Source organism: Cryptomeria japonica, chromosome 8 (genome assembly GCF_030272615.1).
Source record: "Cryptomeria japonica chromosome 8, Sugi_1.0, whole genome shotgun sequence".
Taxonomy (NCBI): Eukaryota; Viridiplantae; Streptophyta; class Pinopsida; order Cupressales; family Cupressaceae; genus Cryptomeria; species Cryptomeria japonica.
Window position 1 is genome coordinate 402,114,195 of NC_081412.1, and position 22,063 is coordinate 402,136,257.

A 22,063-nucleotide genomic window follows, 5' to 3' on the forward strand; every position below is an offset into this window, starting at 1 on the left:
TTAAATTTTAATTTTTTATAGAATAATTATTTTTAATTTTTTATTTTTATCTCTCTCTCTCTCTACTTATTTTCTCTCTCTAACTCATAAACACACACTCCACACACTCCTTGTCTCTCTCTCTCTCTCTCTCTCTCTCTCTCTCTCTCTCTCTCTCTCTCTCTCTCTCTCTCTCTCTCTCTCTCTCCTTATTTTTTGAGCTTCAACATCTATCTAATCCTATCTCTTCTTTCTCTTTTTCCCTCCACATCTCTCTCCTTTTCTCCACATTTATCTCCTCTTTCTCCATATTCATATTCATCTCATCTTCATCTCTATCTATATCTCTATATTTATCTCTTTACCCCTCTCTCTTTCTCTCTTGCTTTTCACCTCTCTACCTCTCTCTCCCTTTCACTTGATTGCAAATATAACATGAGCCTCTTGGTTATGGAACTTGATTATCTTCCTAATTGAAAAGTTTTGTTTTAGTTATAATTGGAACCTTGTAAGAGGATGCAAAAGTGGATTTGAAACTAGCATTTCTCCATTGAGACCTTTGTTGCATAAGCAACATTATTTTCTAAATTTGGACTATCAATTGATCTCATGTACTATGCAAATTTATGCAAAAAAAGGACCAAATTTTGCCCTAATTGACCTTCCACACCTCTTCGGCATACCCATTACATACTAAGGTGCAATTACTAGTTTTATAAAAGTACATAAATAATTAAAATAAATATTAATGCTTCAAAGAAGAACAAGATTAAGAATTAGAATAAAACTAATTCTTTCATTTTCTAATAAATTTTTCTTTTTCTTTTTCCTTTCCAATACTTAAAAAAAAAAAAAAAGAATGTACTAATAAAAGAAAATAATGTTAAAAGATATTCTCATCAAAAAAAGATAGATATATCTTGTTTTTTCACATTTTTTTAATAATATTAACATATTATCTTATTTTTCAATTCATTATCATAAAATAATAGAAAAAATTTCAAATAGATGGTTGAGATTAGTTCTATTGTCTGGCATCCTTCTCCTCAATTATGAATCGCTGATCTCAACAAGTAGATTGTCTATTTCATATAAGAATAACAAAATTTAGATTATCATCAATTATACAATCCAATAATCACTACTATCATTTCAATCTCCACTAAACACACAATCTAACCAAGACAATCGCTAAATATAATACCTTTAAAGCTCACCTATAATTATTATTAATATATTTTTGGTTTGTCTAAAAAAATAAAGAGTCTTGCCTACCATTAAATTCCTAAAATTCTGGGCATTGTGAAGTCCTAAAGGTCAATAGTTAGTCTATTAATTGATAATCAGACATTGAAATTGAAATTATCAATACAAGATGGATAAGGATAGAAGAGCACCCAAAATCCATCTATGTTATCTCAAATCAGCTACCTTTGCCAAAATAAATTATAATGGCGATGACTTCAGTTCCTTTGAAATTTGATGGGCGTTCAGTCCACTTAAGCACGCTGCACAGGCCTGCATTCAAACATTCCCGTTCACAATTGCGTGTTCAATGTTCAGGTAGGAATTGTGAAATCCATGCCTTCTTCCCCAATTTAGATAAATTTATCATTTTGTTGATGCCAAGCGTTTTGCCTTCATTTTTTCCTTAAATTTGTATATTCCGATTATGCTTGCTCAGCCAGAAGACACTGTGTTCTTGAAGTGCTCAGTCAACTAACTGGGTTAATTCTGATGTTAAACATAATGATTGGGATGAGGCATTGATGTTGTTCTTAACCAGAAATTTGTTTGGGTTTCAGTGAATGCCAAATTTATTTTTAGCTAGTGAGGGTTAGGGCCCCCAATTTAAAATAAACCTATGCTTCTGAAGATGTCAATAAATTCTTTAGTGGGAATATCCAGTGGTTATGAGAAGTTGAGCCAGATGTTACACTTACTCGCAGTAGGAATCTTCCCAGACCCAATAAAGTAAAAGTCAATAGTTCCATCTCTCTGCGCCTCGCAAGAGAATTTGCTTCACCAGATATAATTGTACAATATGTCTGCAATGAAGAATGGGCTATGACCTGTAACATATGATGACAAGAAATACTTTTTTCCCATGTTTGATATTCAAAATACCCTGAAAGTTCATGCTGGGAATTGTTGTTTCTGACAGAAAATGTGGGAGATTCAATCTATTACGTTAAGAGAATGGGGCTTATAATTCTTTTGAATTGATGTTCTAACCTGAATTAACAACCTCTTAGATACAGACAATTCCGGATCAAGTAACCATGGCGAATCCTATTATGTTCTAATTCGTGAACAACCTTTTACAGTCAACACCTCACACAACTTGCAAAGGCAATGCAGAAGATATTGGATTAAGTAGTATATAAGGAGTCAATGGAGACATGGGAGGTAACCTGCAATTTACTATTAATTTCACAAGGGAGCTCACAGCTTCAAATCGGGCTTTGTAAACAGAGGGAGAGTGCCTAACATGTGATATAAAAACCCACAATTAGAGTTTCGTTGAGATGGTACACCACAAGAATTGGTAAGCAGAATTTTCTTGACTTCCCTATTAGGTGAAGTCAATGTATTTTTAAAAGTTAATTACAGCTCTTTGGTTTATGGAATGACCAGTAACCATCTGGAGGTTCAAGGAGGGGAAGAAGCAATATAACTATAAATTGTCAACAACTTTGTAATTGATCTCTGCCAAGGAGCAGATTAAGTAATAGGGACTCTCAAAAGGCAAAGCTAGCACATTGTTTCTTAAATGACTTATTTGTAGAATACTAAATAATAAATAGAAGGCACTCAAATTCAAGTAGACTCTAGCAAAGTGGTGGAGTTCTACATCGCAAACTAGAGACCACAGATTAGATCAGAATTCTGATTCTTCCACCCATCCACAACTGAAAAATTCACTAAATATGCTTTTAACTAGCATAAGGAAAGGACTAAAAATTTGAGTGAAGCCTTTGTTCAGCCCAGAAAAGGTTCCATTTAAAAAATCAAGGGAAAAGGGATCAAGAAATAAAATTGCTTAAATAAAATTCCAAAAAAAGACGCTTCAAGTTTCAAAAAGCAACGTTATTGACAGAAGACCTGAGAAAAGAAGGAAAAAGAAGTGAAAAAACATTGATAAAGGCAGAAATAGAGGAAAACAGAAGCTGATCATGATATGAAAGAAACAGATCATCCTTTACTTTTTCTAGGAGCTATTCTTTAGGATTATTAGGTACGTTTAAACCATACAGGTGAATAATTGTGAACACTGGAACATTTAGAAATACTGAAAATATAAATGAGCTTCACCATTCATGTCAAAATGTATCTTGTATTTGATTTCAACAATTTAAATAAATCATTATCTCTTGTTCATAACCTCTCTCAAGCTATGTTGATGTACACAAAGTGAAATGGGAATACCTTATCTAGTAAAAGATATTGAAGGTAATAGTTTTAGAACATTAATAATACAGGAATAGTAGAATTCTTGGAAATGGCCTGGTAAACTTTTGGAGAAACCATTACGAGAGTCAACTTTTGTAAGATGACTCCCACTTATTCAAGGAAGATCATGGAAATCAAATTATGCACAAAATCCCTCAGTAACTGCGTACACAATTGATGCGTTATCTGAAATCACAACAAAATCTGTCATAAAAAAGTGTACGCTACATTAGCATTAGGAACATGTTTGGGATAAATACCGTTAGCCAGTTCCACATTGAGTCTCTGATTGATATTATGAAGCGATAATGTAAATCAGTGGGATCCATCTAAATTGGTTTGACTGGAGACAATGCTATAAGGTGAAGAATGTTGTTTTTCCGGGTTGTGCTTGTTCACCGCAGGCAAACATCAGATTGTTGCCTTCCCAACCATAGACGATAAGGTCTTATCGTCACCCCCAAGCACAAGTTCGCTTACTGCGAATTGCTTGTCTTCATTATCTTTGAAAGACTACAAGACAATTGAATATATATGAGGTAAGGCTACCTAAAAGACCTCAAGTCGGCCTTACTGATTTGACGCCAAGAATAGGGTCAGTCCTATTTAATTACAAGTTACTTATTTAGGGCCAGACCAATACCTTTATATTAAACATATAAGCTGTGAAAAGGCCAATTAGCAATTCCAAGACTAGGTCAGCCCTCGCTAGGTATCCGACCTAGCTACATGTCAACACTCCCTCTTAGCTAGGGAGGATAATTCCAAATAAGCAAGTCACATCATGGCTGCTCCCATAAAAACCAAGTGGCGTTCTATGATATTCATCAAGCATACCTGAATCAGAAAAATACATCATGGACTTCTTCCATGCTATCCATCTTGCATTGCCCGTAGAGGATGGATCCAAAATCTTACTGTGCACACCTACAAAAGTGAGTATACATACAAGTATATAAATACACGTCATGGACTTCTTCCATGATATCCATCTTGCATTGCCCGCAAAGGATGGATCCACCTTGCATTGCCCGTAGAGGGTGGAAGAGATCTTTCAACCTTCTCCTTGAGAAGGATAACTACCATCTTTCATTGCCCGCAGAGGATGGCTCCACCTTGCATTGCCCACAGAGGGTGGAAGGGGATTTTCACCTCAATCTTCTCGTTAGAGAAAAATACAACACCACCTTGCATTGCCTGCAGAGGGTGGAAGATACAACTAAATGTATCACTGGGGTTGATACTCCCTCTCAACCATTTTAGACATCATTACTACTATGTACATGAATTGAATATTTGAAATTAATATATTAACTTAATTCAAGTGGTAATACAAAATGCCAATTATTTGTAAACGTTAATAAGTCATTAGAAACATGCCAGTCTTATTATCACTCCAAGAAGATACAAGTTGAAGACAGGTTGTTTTGACACCAAACTCAATGGCTTCCCTCAAGTTGTCGGATCCAAGCCCTTAAGCCTTTCTTGGGCCCTGCCCGCAAGGTGCTCAGGGTCGCTGATCCCTATACTTTCTTGGGGCAGCCCGTTGGCGAGATTTACACAGGCCTTTCCCTAATCACACCCCTGCTCTTCTCCTCAGAACTGATAATAATAAGGTTGGTGCATTTTTATATATACATTTGATTATACAAATAGTCTGTTCATAGTGCTGTTTAAAGTTAAGAAGGTAATCTTCACATACCAAGTCTGACTTTTGTTCTATGTCTTCCTTTCACAGTACCTCTATGGGTGTATGACTGAAGTGTTTCAGCAGATTGCTGGGATTAATAATCCCTGAATATCAATCTCTGATTATTCCTACAGAGATTCTCACAACTATATTTCCTTGGGTAAATTCACCAAGTTCACTAATTATTTTCGCACACCAAGAGGCAGATGAATTTCGCTAAGAGCATGAATGAATGATTTTTTTTATTTTTATTTTTTAAACTTGCCAAATAGCCTTTATTTATATGGTGCATATACCCTTTTAAGTCGGCTTATTTAAATTGTGTGCTAGATGGAACTCTAAAGGTTCTGTTTATGTATTCATTTTCTTCCCTAGTTAAGAGGGAGTATTGTTTGTAACTAGGCTAAGAAAAGGGGGGATTCGGATTGCCTAAGGCAACATCCGAATTTCTAAAGGGCTGGGCCCTTTTGCCAAAGGGTAATGTGAAGGGTCCAGCTCTACACGTTACCCTTTGGCAAAAGGGCCCAGCCCTTTAGGGATTCGGATGTTGCCTTAGGCAATCCAAATCCCCCCTTTTGTTAGCCTAGTTACAAACAATACTCCCTCTTAACTAGGGAAGACAATGAATACATAAACAGAACCTTTAGAGTTCCATCTAGCACACAAGCATAGAATGGATCTAGCACACAAGCATAGAATTACATCTTCCACCTAGCACACAAGCATAGGATGGTTCTAGCACACAAGCATAGAAAGTGTAATACACAAGTGGGTCTTTACATAATTACAATTTTCCATCTAGCACACAAGCATAGAATGGAACCTTCCATTCTTGTACACAAGAGAAGAATGGACAAACCCTGCAGTAGAGAATCAGAGTTAGCAGCAAACGTATTCAACCTTTCAAGTTAGTTTCCATAGGAGTGGACATAGGTTTGCAATCCATTATTCTAAATCTTTTCAAAACATTAATTGATTTAGTTATACTTATAATCCTAGAAGGAAATGCATTAGTTTCTTCATTTCAAATTCTCATGCTAATTCTTACAAAATCCTAAGCTTACCAAATATTGCCAATTCTTCCATCTAGAATTCACTTGCGGATTGTAGGGAACTTAGGGCTCCCACTTAATCCTTGATATGAGTAATATAAGAATCCTATTAAGGAAAACAATCATAGGATTTTCATAAATTAAAAGAATGCTAAATTTCCTTTTCCTTTACTTTTACTTTCTAATAAGGGGGGATATAGCATAATGACATATCGTCAGTCATCTCTTTAAGTAAGGAAATGAGCTGAAAACTTGTATAGGTTCTCATGCCTATTCCAAGCTCCCTCTGAAGCATAATAGTTTATTGACATCAATATTAGAATCAAACATGATTAATAATAGCATGAATATGATACAATCATAAATAAAACTTATCTCTTTTACCCGCATCCTTAAGTTGTTTCATGAATCTCTGGTGGCTGAGTGGCCTTTGGCTCTTGCCATCTACCTTCAGCTTAATGACGATGCTCAGAATGTTGGCATAACAACCAAGGTTGTTGATGGTCAAACAATGTGCATGACGGTGAACTTTCTGAATAGCCTACACCCCTTGACCCTAAAAATTACCTCAAAACATGAAGCTGAAATGTCAATACTGAAATCATACATGATTTAATGACAACAAAATTTATTCAACCATATGAATACTTATCTCTTTCTAGGTTGGTCTTCTACCAACGTTTTGGCTCAATATCGAAGCTTCTAGCCATACTAAAGTATCTAGCGAAGATGGTTGCGTGGCCTTCGGCCCTCGCTATTGCTCATCGTCTATCTCCATCTTGGTGGCGTCAACCTGCCAAGTGACCAAACGCTTTCACTATAATCGACAAACGATCAAGAATGTCGACCACGCACTGAGATCATATTCTGCAATTGCCAATTTCTTATATTGAGACCCATTCAAATGCGATTACAACGAACTCCTTTCGGGGCTCTTGCGCATACAAACACCGTGAATATGGCTCTCGGCGAGCACTACGGCAGCGACCATCCTTCCAATTCTGAATGACTATGATGAGGCAAATGTTGCAGACATACCCCTGTGATCATACATGGATACACCCTACGATCAATGAGATTACCTGCAAATGCACTCTTTGATGGTCATGGGTAATGCGAATAAGAACGCCTCATGCCACAACATGACCAATCAATTTGTGAAGATGATACGATTAAGCCAACAACATGCCAACACCCAAGGATACAATACAATGCAAATGAGACCACCGTGAGTAACCTGCGATCACCACCTTCTGCGATCTCCATGTATCAAGATGAGTCTCCAAACGCCCCTCGATGCACTAATCATGTCCGTGAATACCTCCCTGCTGCACGACTATAACCATCCATGGCTCACACTGTGAACACAACACCCTGGGAATCATGATCGTGCAAAACAAGGTGAATATACCAAGCGGTGAGGGATGGCGGCTTCCTCGCATTTATGCCTCCAGGTGAACATGGCGACTGCAATGTCTGGCAGTCACCCTGCGAATGTGGCTGTCAATGGTCGCAAACAATGCATGCACTTCTGCGATTCATTTTGAACATGGCGAATACAAAACTTGAAATGCGATCATGATTATGCGATTATGTGAATACACTGCGAACATCACTAACACGGTCACTTAACAAAATTACCCAAAGTCTTAGTCGAACTCCGCGAAGAAGTAAAGACATCGTCAATCCCAGCGAAGTGCAGGTCTTTCTTAGGCACACAGGCAGCCACGATTCCAACCCCTCGGGGGGCAGGAACCATCCTGACAGTAATGGATCCACACTTGCCCGTGACCTTACACGGCATAGTATGCACCTTCCCGATCTTGTTCCCCCAGTAACCACGCCTCACAGGGATGACAAAAATCTTGGCCAAAATCAAGGCCCCTCTAATAGTAGTGGCAACTTCTTTGCTGCACTTGATGCCCAACCCAACATGTCCATTGCAGATCTTGAGAAGCCATGGGAAATCACTCGAACTACTCAGGCTCCCATACTTTTCGCTGTCATAACGGACATAACTGCGATACACCTGCACACGAATTCAGCCTCTGCGATCGTCTTCGAATACAGTCCACCATCATTAGCAATCAGGCAAACACATTTAACACGAATACGGAGGCTGCGACTTCACCACCTCGATGCGAATGCTCCTTGCGATCACAGCGACTACCCTTGACTATACGGTGATTGCCAAGCGAACATTGAGATTGTCACACTGCAACTGCAACTCACTCAGGCCGCATCTGACTAACTCTGCAATTTAGGAAAGTCGTAGCTCTGATTCCATGTTGTTTTTCCGGGTTGTGCTTGTTCACCACAGGCAAACATCAGATTGTTGCCTTCCCAACCATAGACGATAAGGTCTTATCGTCACCCCCAAGCACAAGTTCGCTTACTGTGAATTGCTTGTCTTCATTATCTTTGAAAGACTACAAGACAATTGAATATATATGAGGTAAGGCTACCTAAAAGACCTCAAGTCGGCCTTTTTGATTTGATGCCAAGAATAGGGTCAGTCCTATTTAATTACAAGTTACTTATTTAGGGCCAGACCAATACCTTTATATTAAACATATAAGCTGTGAAAAGGCCAATTAGCAATTCCAAGACTAGGTCAGCCCTTGCTAGGTATCCGACCTAGCTACATGTCAACAAAGAAGGCCAGTGTAACTTCAAGGTATCTTTGTTTACAAAATTAATGCATAAATTTTAAATACTCTTGTAAACACCACATTTATCATTTTTGTAAATTTTTCTTCATCTTCTGTGGTTCATGCAGTACTATTTCCCAAGAAAAGGTATAACATGAACAGGAAAAACTTTTGATTATTTTGGCTGCTCATTTACAATCTAGGCAATTTATATCTATTGCATCCTACAAACTATCAATTTTCTCCTTTCAGAGAGGTCAATTGCAGATTTTAATGTTAGTATTTTTGGGGATCTGTCAACATTAGTGATTGAGATCATATTTCTAAGCTGCATTTTCTTTTCAATTTCTTATTTGTAATAGGGCCGATCCCATGGTTTTACACCCACTTTAATTCAACCGGTTCCTTACAGTGCATACCTCTGACAGTGTTAACTGAAGCCCAATTCCAGGTAGCTGTTTTGCAGAGTTTAAAGAAAATAAAAATTTGAGAAAAGAGACTATCAAAAGATGAGTGTCCACTCATCTCTTGCGATGCCTCAGCTGTTTATTTTTCTTCCTCATTTTTATATAAATGTATCTCAGCTATTCTTCTGAAAGGTATGCATAAAGGCATAAATGGCAGGAATCTTTCCACACAGATCTGGCTCCTCAGATTTTTGTAAAAGCTTTTGTATAATCTTGCAATTTACATTTCTGGCATGGTATCACATTACTTGTTTATCCTCTAAGTTTAAGCACTCTGATTTGATCTTTGCATCTATCGTTCTTTCTTTTGCTTCTGTCTATAACACATTTGAATCCATTTGGATGTGTTATACACTAGGCAGACCTAAGCCATGGGTCACAAGGTTTCAATCTTGTAGGCTATTTGGTAATTTATTCTTCCCCCCATTACCATGCATTTAAACAAAAGAAAAAATGATAGAAAAAATATAAGCAATGAAAGGGATGTATAAGTGATGCAATCTCCTTGCTCATTGAAAGCTAAGTTATGAGTAGGTTCAAAGATGCAAAGATCTTAACATTTAATATGATTATTGAATTTACTACATTTAATTTGATAATTTAGGTATAAATGTGCTGAGAAATGGCCCAATGGATTCAGGTGAAAGTTAATAGAGGCAGAAGATATTCATACAAAGTTGGCTTGTAAAGTGAACACTAATTTATATAGAAACTGCCAATATTGCACTGTGTGGGTCTTAGTGCCCCAATTTCTTTGGGACATTAGAATGCTTGCAGCCTATCCTTTGTGATCAAGAAGTGAGAACCACAAAATTCAAGCACATATGCAATATTTATTTGCATCCAACAGCAGGTATATAGAGCATGCTTGAACACGACTTAAATTTCAAACCTCTTGAACAAACCCATGAAAGGGAAACATCCTTATAATTTTTGTAGTAGCCATGCTTACAATTAACCTAGAAGATGCTAATGAGTACCAAAGGCTTATCACCCAAATTCATTTCTCATCAAAATGTTTGTAAAAAGAGCCTAACTTGAGCAACACTTGATTATGGCAGCCAAAGAAATCTCATGTACAGTCATGGAACAGTTTAGTGATCTGTAATGGAAGTTAGACTCAATGATGTTCATTATTACAGACATCAAATCCTCAAGATATTGGATAATCAGCCAACACACTAATGATTATGACAACACATGGTGGGATACAAGTTATGGGAGTAAAAATTTCTATCTTATGTTAGTATATTATAAGTATTATAACCAAATATTCTTAGGGCACTAATGAATATTTAGGATCATGCTGGTACCTACTTTAAGTCGGAAACAGTTTTTTTTCTGGATAGATTTGCCCACCAGTGAATCGTCTTGGGGTGATTGAAGTTTGCACAGCTTGTAAACTTGTCTAGTTGGGAGTATCTACAACAATTGTTCCAATTCTGTAGTTGATTTGGTGTTTCAACTTCAACCCAATACTGATTCATCATGTTCAAGCATAAAACATTATCTTTACAAAGATATGGGGGTTCTTTTGACAGTCTCGGGTAGAGTTCAACTTGACTAGAAGGTTATTTTTAAAGCCAAGAGCAGCACTGAGGTGTGAGAACATGTAGGAGTTTCAGAAATGAAGCCACAACGATCTATATCTTCTTTTGACAGCAAATCCTATGTACCCTGTAAAATTTTTTGGTGGTTTTGAAGGAAACAAAACAACTTTTCCTAGGTGTTTTTCTAGAACATGTTGTCTCGGGTTAACATGGTGTCAAACATGGAATCTTGTCTTGTTTCCCTTTGTATTTTATTCATTTCCCAATTCCTGTAGCTTAGTTCTGACAATCTGGAGATAATTCCAGTTTCTTCACATTGCACGTTGAGAATAGTTCTTAATATAAGAGCCAGAGCAAGCACAGGTTTTACCTTTTTGTAAGATTCTTTTTTGGCGAATTATCAGAAACATCTTGAGCAATTTCATATTGTGTATTATGAGTTTATTATTACCACTCAAACTGAAGCTTCTTGATGGTTTAATAATGCTTGGCAAAGACATTTAAATTTAGTGGAATTCTTTTACTACGATTATGTATCATTAGTTTGTCTGGATACTTGGAATGTTTTTGTTTCACATTCCTTCCCCATCCCCTGCCCCCACTGGCCCCCCTTCGCCCCCACAAGATGCACATGCATTTCTTACTAAATCAAGAGACTTTGATGATCTATTTGAATGTTAACATCATTTTTAACTTCTTTCAAATGGTGTAAACTTTTGAATTTATTTGCACATGTAGGTGTAATATTTTGTATTGGAATTGCTACAGATATGGTCAAAGAAGATAATTCCATTTATGTGAAAACCTCTCCAATAGGGGGATTCAAAGGCATTGCTTGTGGCCTTTGTGCTGTGTGGGCAGTAGCAGCTGCCTCCCCTACATTTGCTAATCCATCAAATCCAGTAGGGTTTTTTTCTGTAAAATAAATTATTTTTGAAACTCTCTTATAATCACTTTATGACTAGTTATTGACTTAGATAACATTTGCTTTCTTTGCTTTTTACAGAGGTTGCCACCATTGTCAAATGATCCAACTAGATGTGAAAAGGCATTTGTAGGAAATACTATTGGTCAGGCAAATGGTGTCTATGACAAGCCCATTGACCTTCGCTTTTGTGACTTCACAAACGAAAAAACTAATTTGAGGGGCAAATCACTAGCAGCTGCACTTATGTCAGATGCCAAGTTTGATGGTGCTAATATGTCTGAGGTCATAATGTCAAAAGCTTATGCTGTAGGAGCTAGCTTCAAAGGTAATTCTCTTGACATGCCATATATTATATCTCCTTGAAAATTATCACATGAATGGAGCATATACAAGAATTTAAAATGTTTTCATGGTTTGATTGTCTTGGGTAAAGCAAAACATTCCACCATGACCACTTTAATTGAAATTATTAGATGTAATATGATATTAGACTATACTTTGTACACAGGCATTTTTGCTTATGTTAATGAAGTGATAATGCCGCATTAGTTATGTCTGAAAGGTAGCTCACACAATCTAAGTTACAACCACCAATCCAACGTAAATTCCCTGTACTATTATTAATACAAGCACACACATATTGAAGCATGTGCCATCCAGTTGGCTTAAACTTTGTGCATTCATTCTTCCAATATTTAGTATCAGAGCAAGGAAGCCCTAAGAAGGGTGTGCTGATTCAGAATAAGGAAGCCTGAGGAGAGTGTACACTAAACAAATCTAGTGGAGAAGAAGATTAAACGGAGAAAGGAGAAGTCAATGTTAAATCTGTGGTGGAATTAAATCACCGTCTAAGGAGAAAGGATAAATTGCTGTCAAATCCAACATGCATTCAAATCACTGTAGTTGTGAAAGGTGAAGTCCAAAGGGACTGACAAATTGTTGATTGGCATAAAATCAGGGACTATTAAGTCGCTTTCAAAGTGCTCTTTGAAGGTTAACATTGTCAAAAGAAAGTGAACTGAAGCTTTGTTGAGAGGAGGAAATAATCGTTGTGCAGTCAATTTGCAGAAATCTAAAGTCATTGCACAACAAGCTGTACTGATAGCATATGACGCGCTGTATAGAAACAGTACCGAACAGTATGAATTGTGCTACATTTTCTGGGATATAGATGTCTTTAAATCTGAAAAAATCAATCTAATATTCTGCTGTTATTAGGCAAACACTTTGTGGAAAACTCTGCATTGTAATAAGTCTGGATTTTTTTTTAAGTCAAGGTTTGGAAGTTTTCATGCAACCCTTGGTTGCATGGTCATAGCCAATATTCAAAATCCTGTTTTGTCCAAAGTCCAAAAATTGACCAGCCAAAACTTTAATTTCTAGGGTCACAAAGTTAAAATATTCACTATATGTATAGGAACTGTGAATGAATAATCCTCAAAATAGGAAATAGAACAGCTCGAGATCTTGTTGATTTTAATAACCATCATAAAGAAGCCTTGTTATTAAAAATTGTCCATTTTTTATGACTTGATCTCGAAGTTCAGAATGCCACTTTTGTTGGTGATTCATGCAGCAGTCTTAAAAACAAATTTTAAACTTCTGAAAAAGGTATAGTTTCTATTTGATAAATTTGTTGCTTTCCACAAAGTTGGGTGAAGCTGTTTCACGGTCAGAGCATTTACTTAGGATAAAAGGCCTAAAGAGATCAACTCTCTATTGTCAACAAACTAGTAGCTGAAAATAATATGGTTGCTTTGGTTATCAATCGATTGTCATCATCATTTTTAAACATTTGTGAGTCTTTGCTTCTATGGGTAGAGAGTCAAAATCTCACCTTTGAACAAGTTAGTTCATATGTGCTGCAAGAAAGAACTAACAGAGAAAATGGCAAATGGCAGAGTCCAGTTTTGGACAATTTGGGAGTGCACTTGATTCGGACTTTTAAGTGCAATGCAAACAAAACTTCAACTTTTTAATTTACAGTCCAAAACACAAAGTCAAATGTTAATTTGTCACAAGTTTGGTACTTTCTTTGGCCAGTTTGATGATTTTTCCAATAAAATGTAGGTATAATTTTTTAATAGGTTTGATTTATTTGGAACTTGGCATTGTTGAAAATTAGAAAGATAGGTAGATCAAAACACTAAGGTCCACTAGTGGGGTGAGGTAACCTCCAAGCGCTTTCAAGACTATTGTGAGAAGGAAAGCATTTAAAGGTTTTGATAGCCCCATACACCTCACAACAAAATAGAGTGGTTGAGAGGAGAAACATAACAATCATGGAGATGGCCCTATGAATGATGAACAATAGAGGCATATTTCATGGATATTAGGGTGAAGCAATGAGCATAATAGGATATCTCTTGAACACATTTTTTTTACAAAGTATTGCAAGATGTCACACTTGAAGAATCCTAATCCAAGCTCAAATAGAATGTAACATATTTGTATGTTCTTGGTCCAATTGCTCATGTTTTAATTTCTAATAACAAAATGATTAAACTAGAGTTAGAAAGCTTCAAATATTTCTTTGTTGGGGAATAGGGAACAATCAAAGGAATATAGAATCACGCCATCTCCAATAATAAAGGCATGGTCAATCAAAATGTCGATGTAAAAGGAACAAAATCTTTCTCTAATTGTAATCCTAACCAATAATTTTTTAGTGACTGGTTTGGAACTAGTGTTGTGGTTCCTTTGAAAGATGAAAGCTGTAGTTCTTGTTGTAGTCTCTCATATTCACCAATGTGTTAACATGTTAGTATATTTCTCCTCTATGACTAGTATATTGGCAAGGAAGATGTGAGTTGACTTCAACTCAAGATGCAGTTTCTTTGATACAAGAGTCTTGAGTCACATAACAATGAAGGTTCAAGTGGCATTGTTTGACTTTTTAGGATGTGAGGGAAGATGAACAATTTGAATCAAATGTTCTACCCTAATAAATGTCAAAACAAGATACTAGTTTAAAATTCACATGAGCATGTTCATTTTGCTCCTCACCCTTTCAAGGTGCTTGAACCATGATGCAGAGCATCCAACAACACAACACAACCCAGGGAGATCTTTCTCCCAACTCACCTACTCAAATATGTGATTGTTCTTCACAAGCCTTCCAGAGCACTCACAAGGCTACTAGATACATAATAGGTCTCAACAACTCCAAAAGGGAATCCATGTCTTCCCACCTTGTACAACCATTGAAACATGTCAAATTAGTCCTACTACACATGTTCAAGGCCAACTTGAAACATTCTAACATTTAGATCACACCAAATCCTTATAACCCACTCATACAAGCCTATCTTCACTTAGGACTCCAACTTGTCCATAAATTCAACTCACAATGCTAAATAGGTGTACACAAACCCCAAGGGCTTCATAACAACATCAAGGAGACTCCTCCTCATTGACAAAACACCACTCTTTACCCTCCCTTCCACCCAAAAATCTCAAGAAGACCTACTGCTGCAATTTTGCCTTTCTATGACAGTCATACACATTTAGGACAGTCATAAGGAACTGAGCCATTTCCTCATTCTAAGGTCTCTAAACACCTTCAAAGGCTTCTCAAAACATCCACACACCTTTCCCAATCATAAACCAATCATCAAACCCATTCAATGCATCATACTCACAAAATCTCAGGTTGCTAGTTCATGAGGATAGCAATATACCCAGTTTTAGGACAGTTATAAAAATGATGATATTTTTGACCAATCAAGGGCCTCAAAGACTTGATAAGGGTCTGCACTAACCCCACACATACTCCCAAACACTCAACAACCCTTGGAGATTCATCTTGTGCATATTCACCACTCTAACACATCAATTTCACTGAGAAAATCAGACCGAGACACAAAATTCAGATTTGTGTCAACCTTTGCCACATACAAAATAGACATTTACAAGGGTCATCCCATCAATTTGCATGAGTATTTGATGATGGGATGACCAAAAACTACATATTTTTATGTCACTAGTTACCCTAGCAAGGGTTTGTGACTGATTTTATAAAATTTATGATAACTTGCTCAAAACAAAGTGAAAATGAATAAAACCAAAGCCAAAACGCCAGGGAATCATTTCTCTTTCAATTCCAATATGTTTCAGATGTCAACAATAAGGATTTCACAGTGAAAAATGCTTGGTATCAGACTGCTACACCCAGAAAACAAGAAAAGTTCAGGGTAAACTTTTGAAATTTTATTGCTTATGCCTCAATACATGATCCAACTAGCACTTAGCCGTGGAAATGAAGATATTTAAAGGATTTTTCAGCCCTCCAATGTTCATAACCACCCTTTGAACACCAACTATCAACAAACTACTTCCTAATGCACTTTTTTACAACAAATTTTGCATTAACAACATTGTCAATTTTGACAATTTTTGTGCAACTTGACTATAAACCCAAAATGAGACCTATATGACTTCAAAGCATCATGAATACATCCAATTAGGCCCAAATTGCCTTCATACATGATAAAAAACCTCATTTGATGCCTTGGACACACTTCAGCCCTATAAGGACAACTTTGACAATATGAGACAAGTAGGACCACATATTGAACTTAGACATTACAAATTGGTCTTCAAGGACCTTATTACATGAGAATTGTCATTCATGATCGTATTACATCTTGACATGCCTTTGAAACTTAAAATGACTCAACATGGCCAAAAAGAAGCATATGGCCATCTAGGTGCTCCTGCACCAAACCATAGTACAATTAGAGTCCAAGGGATAACTTTAGTGGGAAGTTGTCATCCTGGTGGAGTTGATGCCTTGATGAAAGACTCAATCTTGGTAGTTGGTTGAATTACAATCATGCAAAAGCCAATTGGGTGCAAATAGCTTTACAAGATAAAATGTAGCCAACAGTACTTTGGGCAAGTACAATTGGACGTATACACTATAGGGAGAGTGCCTACGTGTCTAAGGATTTGGATGAGAAGGTCTACATTGTGTAGCTTGAGGGACTCTAGGTAATCGAACAATGTTTTGCTGTCTTGATATGGGCTTAAGAAGTCTCCATGAGTGTGGTACATGAAGATTGATCAACATCTTCAAGATCTTATATTCAAAATAAGTCTTTCTAATTTGAATTTCTTTGTCAAAAGTGATGGTGATGACAATTGTGAGTCTTGGGGTCTTTGATGATCATGCTGTCACAACTAGTGGGCAATTGCATTGCACTAGTTGAGATCTAAGTTATGTTGGTATTTTTGACACGAATGATGTAGGCCTCCTATAATATTGCTTAGATGTCGAGTTTTGGCAACAAGGCCATTTCATTTTCATAGCTGAAGTATGTTATGAGTCTTTAAGAATAGTTTCACATCTAGCATTGTGTTCCTTCCACTACACCTTTGGAAGCTTAAGCTGAAGTTGTCAGCATATGATGATTTACCACTGATCAATGAGTCATTTTACAAACAATTCATGTGAAACCTAATATATCTTATATCCACAATATTGGATCTTTGTTTTGTTAGTAACCTCTCAATTTTTGGCACAAGCAAAGCTTGTTCATTGAGAGGCAACCAAAACTACTAGGATATGTTAAAGGTACTCTTGAGTATTATTATATGATAAATAATTTCAAGCTAACATGATAAACATATTTTGATTGGGTTGGTTCAATTGATACTCAAAGATCAACAATTGGCTATTTTTTCTCCTTGGGCTTAAGAGTTGTTTCATGGTAGAGTAAGTTTCCACACAATGAGCTTTATGAGATCAACTATTAGTTATATTTTCTTGTTGGGCTTAAGATTTGTTTCATGGTAGAGTAAGTTTTCACACAATGTAGCTTTATCTTCCACTAAAGAAAATTACAAAGTAGCTATTAGTGCTAGTTGCAAAGTAGTATGGTTGCATCAATTTTTGAGTGATCTACAACTCATTTAGATTACAATAACTCCACTTTTTTATGACAATCGCAGAGTCTTGGAGTTAGTGAATAATCTAGTTTATAATGCCTACATCAAACACATTGAGGTATGCTATTGTGCTACATGCAGAATTTGGTCAACATCGATAATATTTTGCCCCATTATTATGCATCTTAGGTGCAATCTGTATGATCTAATTACTAAGCCTCTTGATTTTATTCTCTATTGATTTTTGGGACAAAATTGGAGTTCTCCAATTTTAGTGACTAAGGGTGGGGTGGAGTCATGGTGGTGGGAATATTAGATATTATATAATATTAGACTATGCTTTTCACATAGGCATTTATTGCTTATATTAATAATGAAATAACACCAAATGTATAACTAACATTGTATATTAGATACAATATAGCATCAGACTATGCTTTTTACCCAGGCATTTATTGTTTATATTAATGATAATAACACCAAATTAGTTATATTTAAAGGAGAAATTACACAACATAACTTAGAACCACCGGTCCAATGTAACTTTTCTATTCAATTATAAATAACATCATGCACATGTTGAAATGTGTATTATCCATTTATTTCAAACTCGACATGAATTCTTTCAACTTGAACTTATGAGCAAATGTTTGATAAATTAGGTAGCAACAAGTGGCTCCATGCCTTGACTAGTTTAATATTGATAGTATAGAACTTGAATTGCAATCTAATTATACATCTCAAATTAAATAATCACTACAATGAGTTTCAAAGTGTGCTTGATGCCAAAGAAAGAGACCTCCCATAGTTGTCTACACATCAAAAATGAATTTGCATGTGTATACACTTGTGTGTGATCAAGAAGAGGGATTGGAAGTAAGGTTTATAAAAAAAATAATCGTGTTCACAACTTGTATATGATGACATCTTTTATTTATCTAATGAGTTAAGCAAAAAGGAAACTAGCCAAATTGTTACTACTTGCTACTTCTCTTCTAAGTTAGTCTTAAACATTTGTAAGTGTTTACTTTCAAATGCAGTTATATAGAGCAAAATTTAGGAAGTCCAATATGCAAGATTTAGTTTTTAAGAAACTATGTTGTTTGGTTCTAAATTTAATGACACTAATTTGGAGGTTGCAAAATTTGAAGATGTCATCATAGACTACATAGGTCTTAAAAAGATTTACACAAATCAAACTCTTTCTAATCAAGGCAAAGATGAATCGAGATGTAGATGACAAGGACAATACAATAACCCTTGAATGGAATGATTTGAAGTTGCTCTTGTTGTTTTGGCCTTTCCTAAATTTTGAACTTATAAATGATTTCTCTAGTATATCTTGTCTCAATAAAACATGTGGTTGTTCTTGTTCAAGCACCAAAAAATATTTATTTAGTTGTTCTTGATGACAAATTTGCATGATTAATATATTCATAATGTATCCTTTGAAAACCAATGAATCATAACAATAGAATAACAACAATTAGAGATTGGTATATAGACATCCATAATTTGTTAGTGGGATAGCTTTGAATACACTTGTATAATACATGTGTTTGGTCTTTGAGTTTCAATATATTTTTTCTAGGATTTGTTATAGCATGTCCACATGAATTAGGCATTTGGGTACTGTAGACAAGAAGAACATGCAAACACAATATTCGCTATTATTTTCAAGGATAGTGTAAGATATTAATAAAGATCTTGATGGCTTACCTAATGCAATGTTAGATTATATTTTGAGTATTGGATTAACTTAGTTGAGATCTTGAAATTTTTTTTTAATAAATCAACATGATATAGCTAGTTTTTGCTTAGGCCTTTCCTTTATCTAAAAGGGATATTTGGAGCTATGCAACAAAGCCTTCCATTTTCTTGAGGAATCTTGGAACCAAGCAAATTTGTTATATAAAATCATAGGAAAGAACTCAATATTTAATTAAAACACTATGGATCATTACAAATGAATGTCTTACAATGGGGAGGTCCCATCTTGTCGAGTAGAGTGTCTATTGTAGTATGTGCATTATTCCCGTATAAAGTTTGGATCTCATATAAGTTATAATCCTATATGTTAACTATAGTATTGGCATTGGAGAAAAGTATCTACTAAGTGTATACTTTGTTGGCAATGATTTTGTATCAAGTTAAATAATTGGGTACATGGGGCGTATGTGCATATTACTCCAAATTTGATACCTTTGTCTACACAAATGTATATGTATGTGTGGGTCTATTTGTGAGCATGTAGGTAGTGTATGCATGTGTGTATATGTTGTTGACAAATTTTAATGTTCTTTAATATTCTTGGTTTAGGTGGGACCTATCTAACTGTATCTACTTAAATAGAAGATATTTTATATTGTTCTTAGGTTTTATGTTAAACTTTGTCGTGTTCTACCTTATTGCTTTTGTTCTTTAATAATTTATTGTGTTTACTCACATGATGAATAAATGTTTTTCAACCTTTAAAATAAGAAAAGTTTAAAAAATAAAATTTAAAATAAAAATATATAAAAAGACAATTCTTTTACAAACCTTTTTGCTCTTACTTCAAAATATATATATATTTTTTGCAATAAACACATTTATAATATTTTAAAAGAATTTTTTAGTTTTCAATTCAAATTTTTTTATTAGTCTCTAATATTATCAAAATATAGAGGTTGTGAAGACAACTACTTGTAATAATTATTTCTAATTATTATATGTTATAGATAGTTGAATTGTTAAATAACAATCAAAGAACAACCATCTTCATTCTTACAATATATTTTTATAATTATCTAATAAAGTAATCAAGAGAGTACACATTAGTTTTGTTGTTAAACACATTTTTTAGTTAAGGCAATATTTGTATGGACTATAAATATAACTTTAGGATTTAGAATTCATGTTCAAATCTGGTTATACATCTCAAAAGTTTAATGATTTAATTATCAAGAATAAAATGAAACTCATTGCATAAATTAATCACTAAAGTGATTTTGTGTGGTTGGTGATAGAGAAAGGGAGCTCACACAACTATTTACACACATAAATTGAATTTGCATGTGTATGTACTTTTGTGTGGTCAAAGAGGAGGGGTTGGGATAGATTTCATAAAAATTAATTGTGTTCAATACTTGTATATGATAAGATTTCTTATATATCTAAAGAACTAAGTAGAAAGGAAATTGGTTGAATTGTTGGTTGCTTACTAGTTCTGATCTAAGTTAGTATTGAACACTTGTAGGTGTTGACTTCACAAATGCAGTTATTGATAGAGTAAATTTTGGAAAGGCCAATATGCAAGGTGCGGTGTTTAGGAATACTGTGTTGTCTGGTTCTACATTTAATGATGCTAATTTGGAGGGTGCAAATTTTGAAGATACCATCATAGGCTACATAGATCTGCAAAAGCTTTGCAGAAATCAAACTCTTTCTGATCAAGGCAGAGATGAATTGGGATGTCGATGATAGGCACAATACAATAACCCTTGAATTGAATGATTTGAATTTTCTTTTATTGTTTTCGCCTTTCCTCTTTTGAACTTTCAAATGGTTTCTTCAATATATCTTGTCTTTCTAAAACATGTGGTTGCTCTTGTTGAAGCACCAAAAATTCTTTATTTAGTTGCCCTAATGTCAAATTTGCATGATAAATACTTCCATATTTTGTTTGTTGAGACGAATCATGAAAAGAGAACAAAAATAAAGACTTAGTCTTCATTGGTCTACATGCATCCATAATTTGCCCTTGGGGTTGCTCTAAATTCAGTTGTATAATAAATGTATTTGGTCTTTTACACTTGAATGTATCTACTATATTTTTTCAAGGATTTTGTTATAATAAGTCCATGTGAGGTAGTTGGGTACTATTAAATAAAAAAAGTATGCTAACACAATGTATGAATATTTGTTAATATTTTCAAGGATAAAGGAAAATAGTAATAAAAATCTTGGTGGCTTACCTAATGCAATGTTAGATCACATTTTGATTTTTTAGATTAACTTAGTTAAAATGAATCAGTAAGATATGAGTAGTTTTTGCTTGGTTCTTTTGTATATCTAAATGGGATCTCCAAGAGGCATGCAACAAAGCTATCAATTTTCTTTAGAAATCTTGGAACTAAGAAAATTCATTGTATACGATCATAGAAAAGAACTTGGTTTAAGGAAAATACTTTTGTGGACATTACAAATACATGTCTTACAATAAAGAGTCCTCATCTTGTTAAATGGAGTGTCCATTCTAGTATGTGCATTCTCACAATATTGGATTTTGACCTCATAGAAGTTATAATCATGTATGTTAACTAGAATATTAAAATATTTTAGAAAATAATCAAGTAATGATTGATTTCTCAAATACTTGGGAGTGATTACATGGGGCATGTGTGCATGTTACTCCAAATATGA

At 35.1% G+C, this 22,063-nt stretch overlaps 1 protein-coding gene across 2 annotated transcripts; it reads left to right on the top strand.

Annotated features, from left to right (window-relative positions):
* Window positions 1-1,341: 1,341 nt before the first annotated feature.
* LOC131079454 (thylakoid lumenal 17.4 kDa protein, chloroplastic) lies at window positions 1,342-21,381 on the top strand. 2 transcript variants are annotated; one of them, XM_058017415.2, is made up of 4 exons: window positions 1,342-1,542; window positions 11,611-11,744; window positions 11,849-12,095; window positions 17,723-17,915. In XM_058017415.2, the coding sequence occupies exons 1-4, from the start codon at window positions 1,431-1,433 to the stop codon at window positions 17,734-17,736; spliced, it is 507 nt and encodes a 168-aa protein (XP_057873398.2). In that variant the 5' UTR covers window positions 1,342-1,430; the 3' UTR covers window positions 17,737-17,915. The 2 variants fall into 2 exon arrangements, with proteins under 2 accessions (XP_057873398.2, XP_057873397.2); XM_058017414.2 differs by lacking the exon at window positions 17,723-17,915 and adding an exon at window positions 20,898-21,381 and having other exon boundaries at window positions 1,347-1,542.
* Window positions 21,382-22,063: the final 682 nt, after the last annotated feature.

Coding starts and splice junctions, on each gene's coding strand:
- LOC131079454 (XM_058017414.2), top strand. CDS start 1,431: ATGGCGATGACTTCAGTTCCTTTGAAATTTGATGGGCGTTCAGTCCAC. Junction 11,745..11,848: donor TTGCTAATCCATCAAATCCA/GTAGGGTTTTTT, acceptor TGCTTTTTACAG/AGGTTGCCACCATTGTCAAA. Junction 12,096..20,897: donor TGTAGGAGCTAGCTTCAAAG/GTAATTCTCTTG, acceptor GAACACTTGTAG/GTGTTGACTTCACAAATGCA.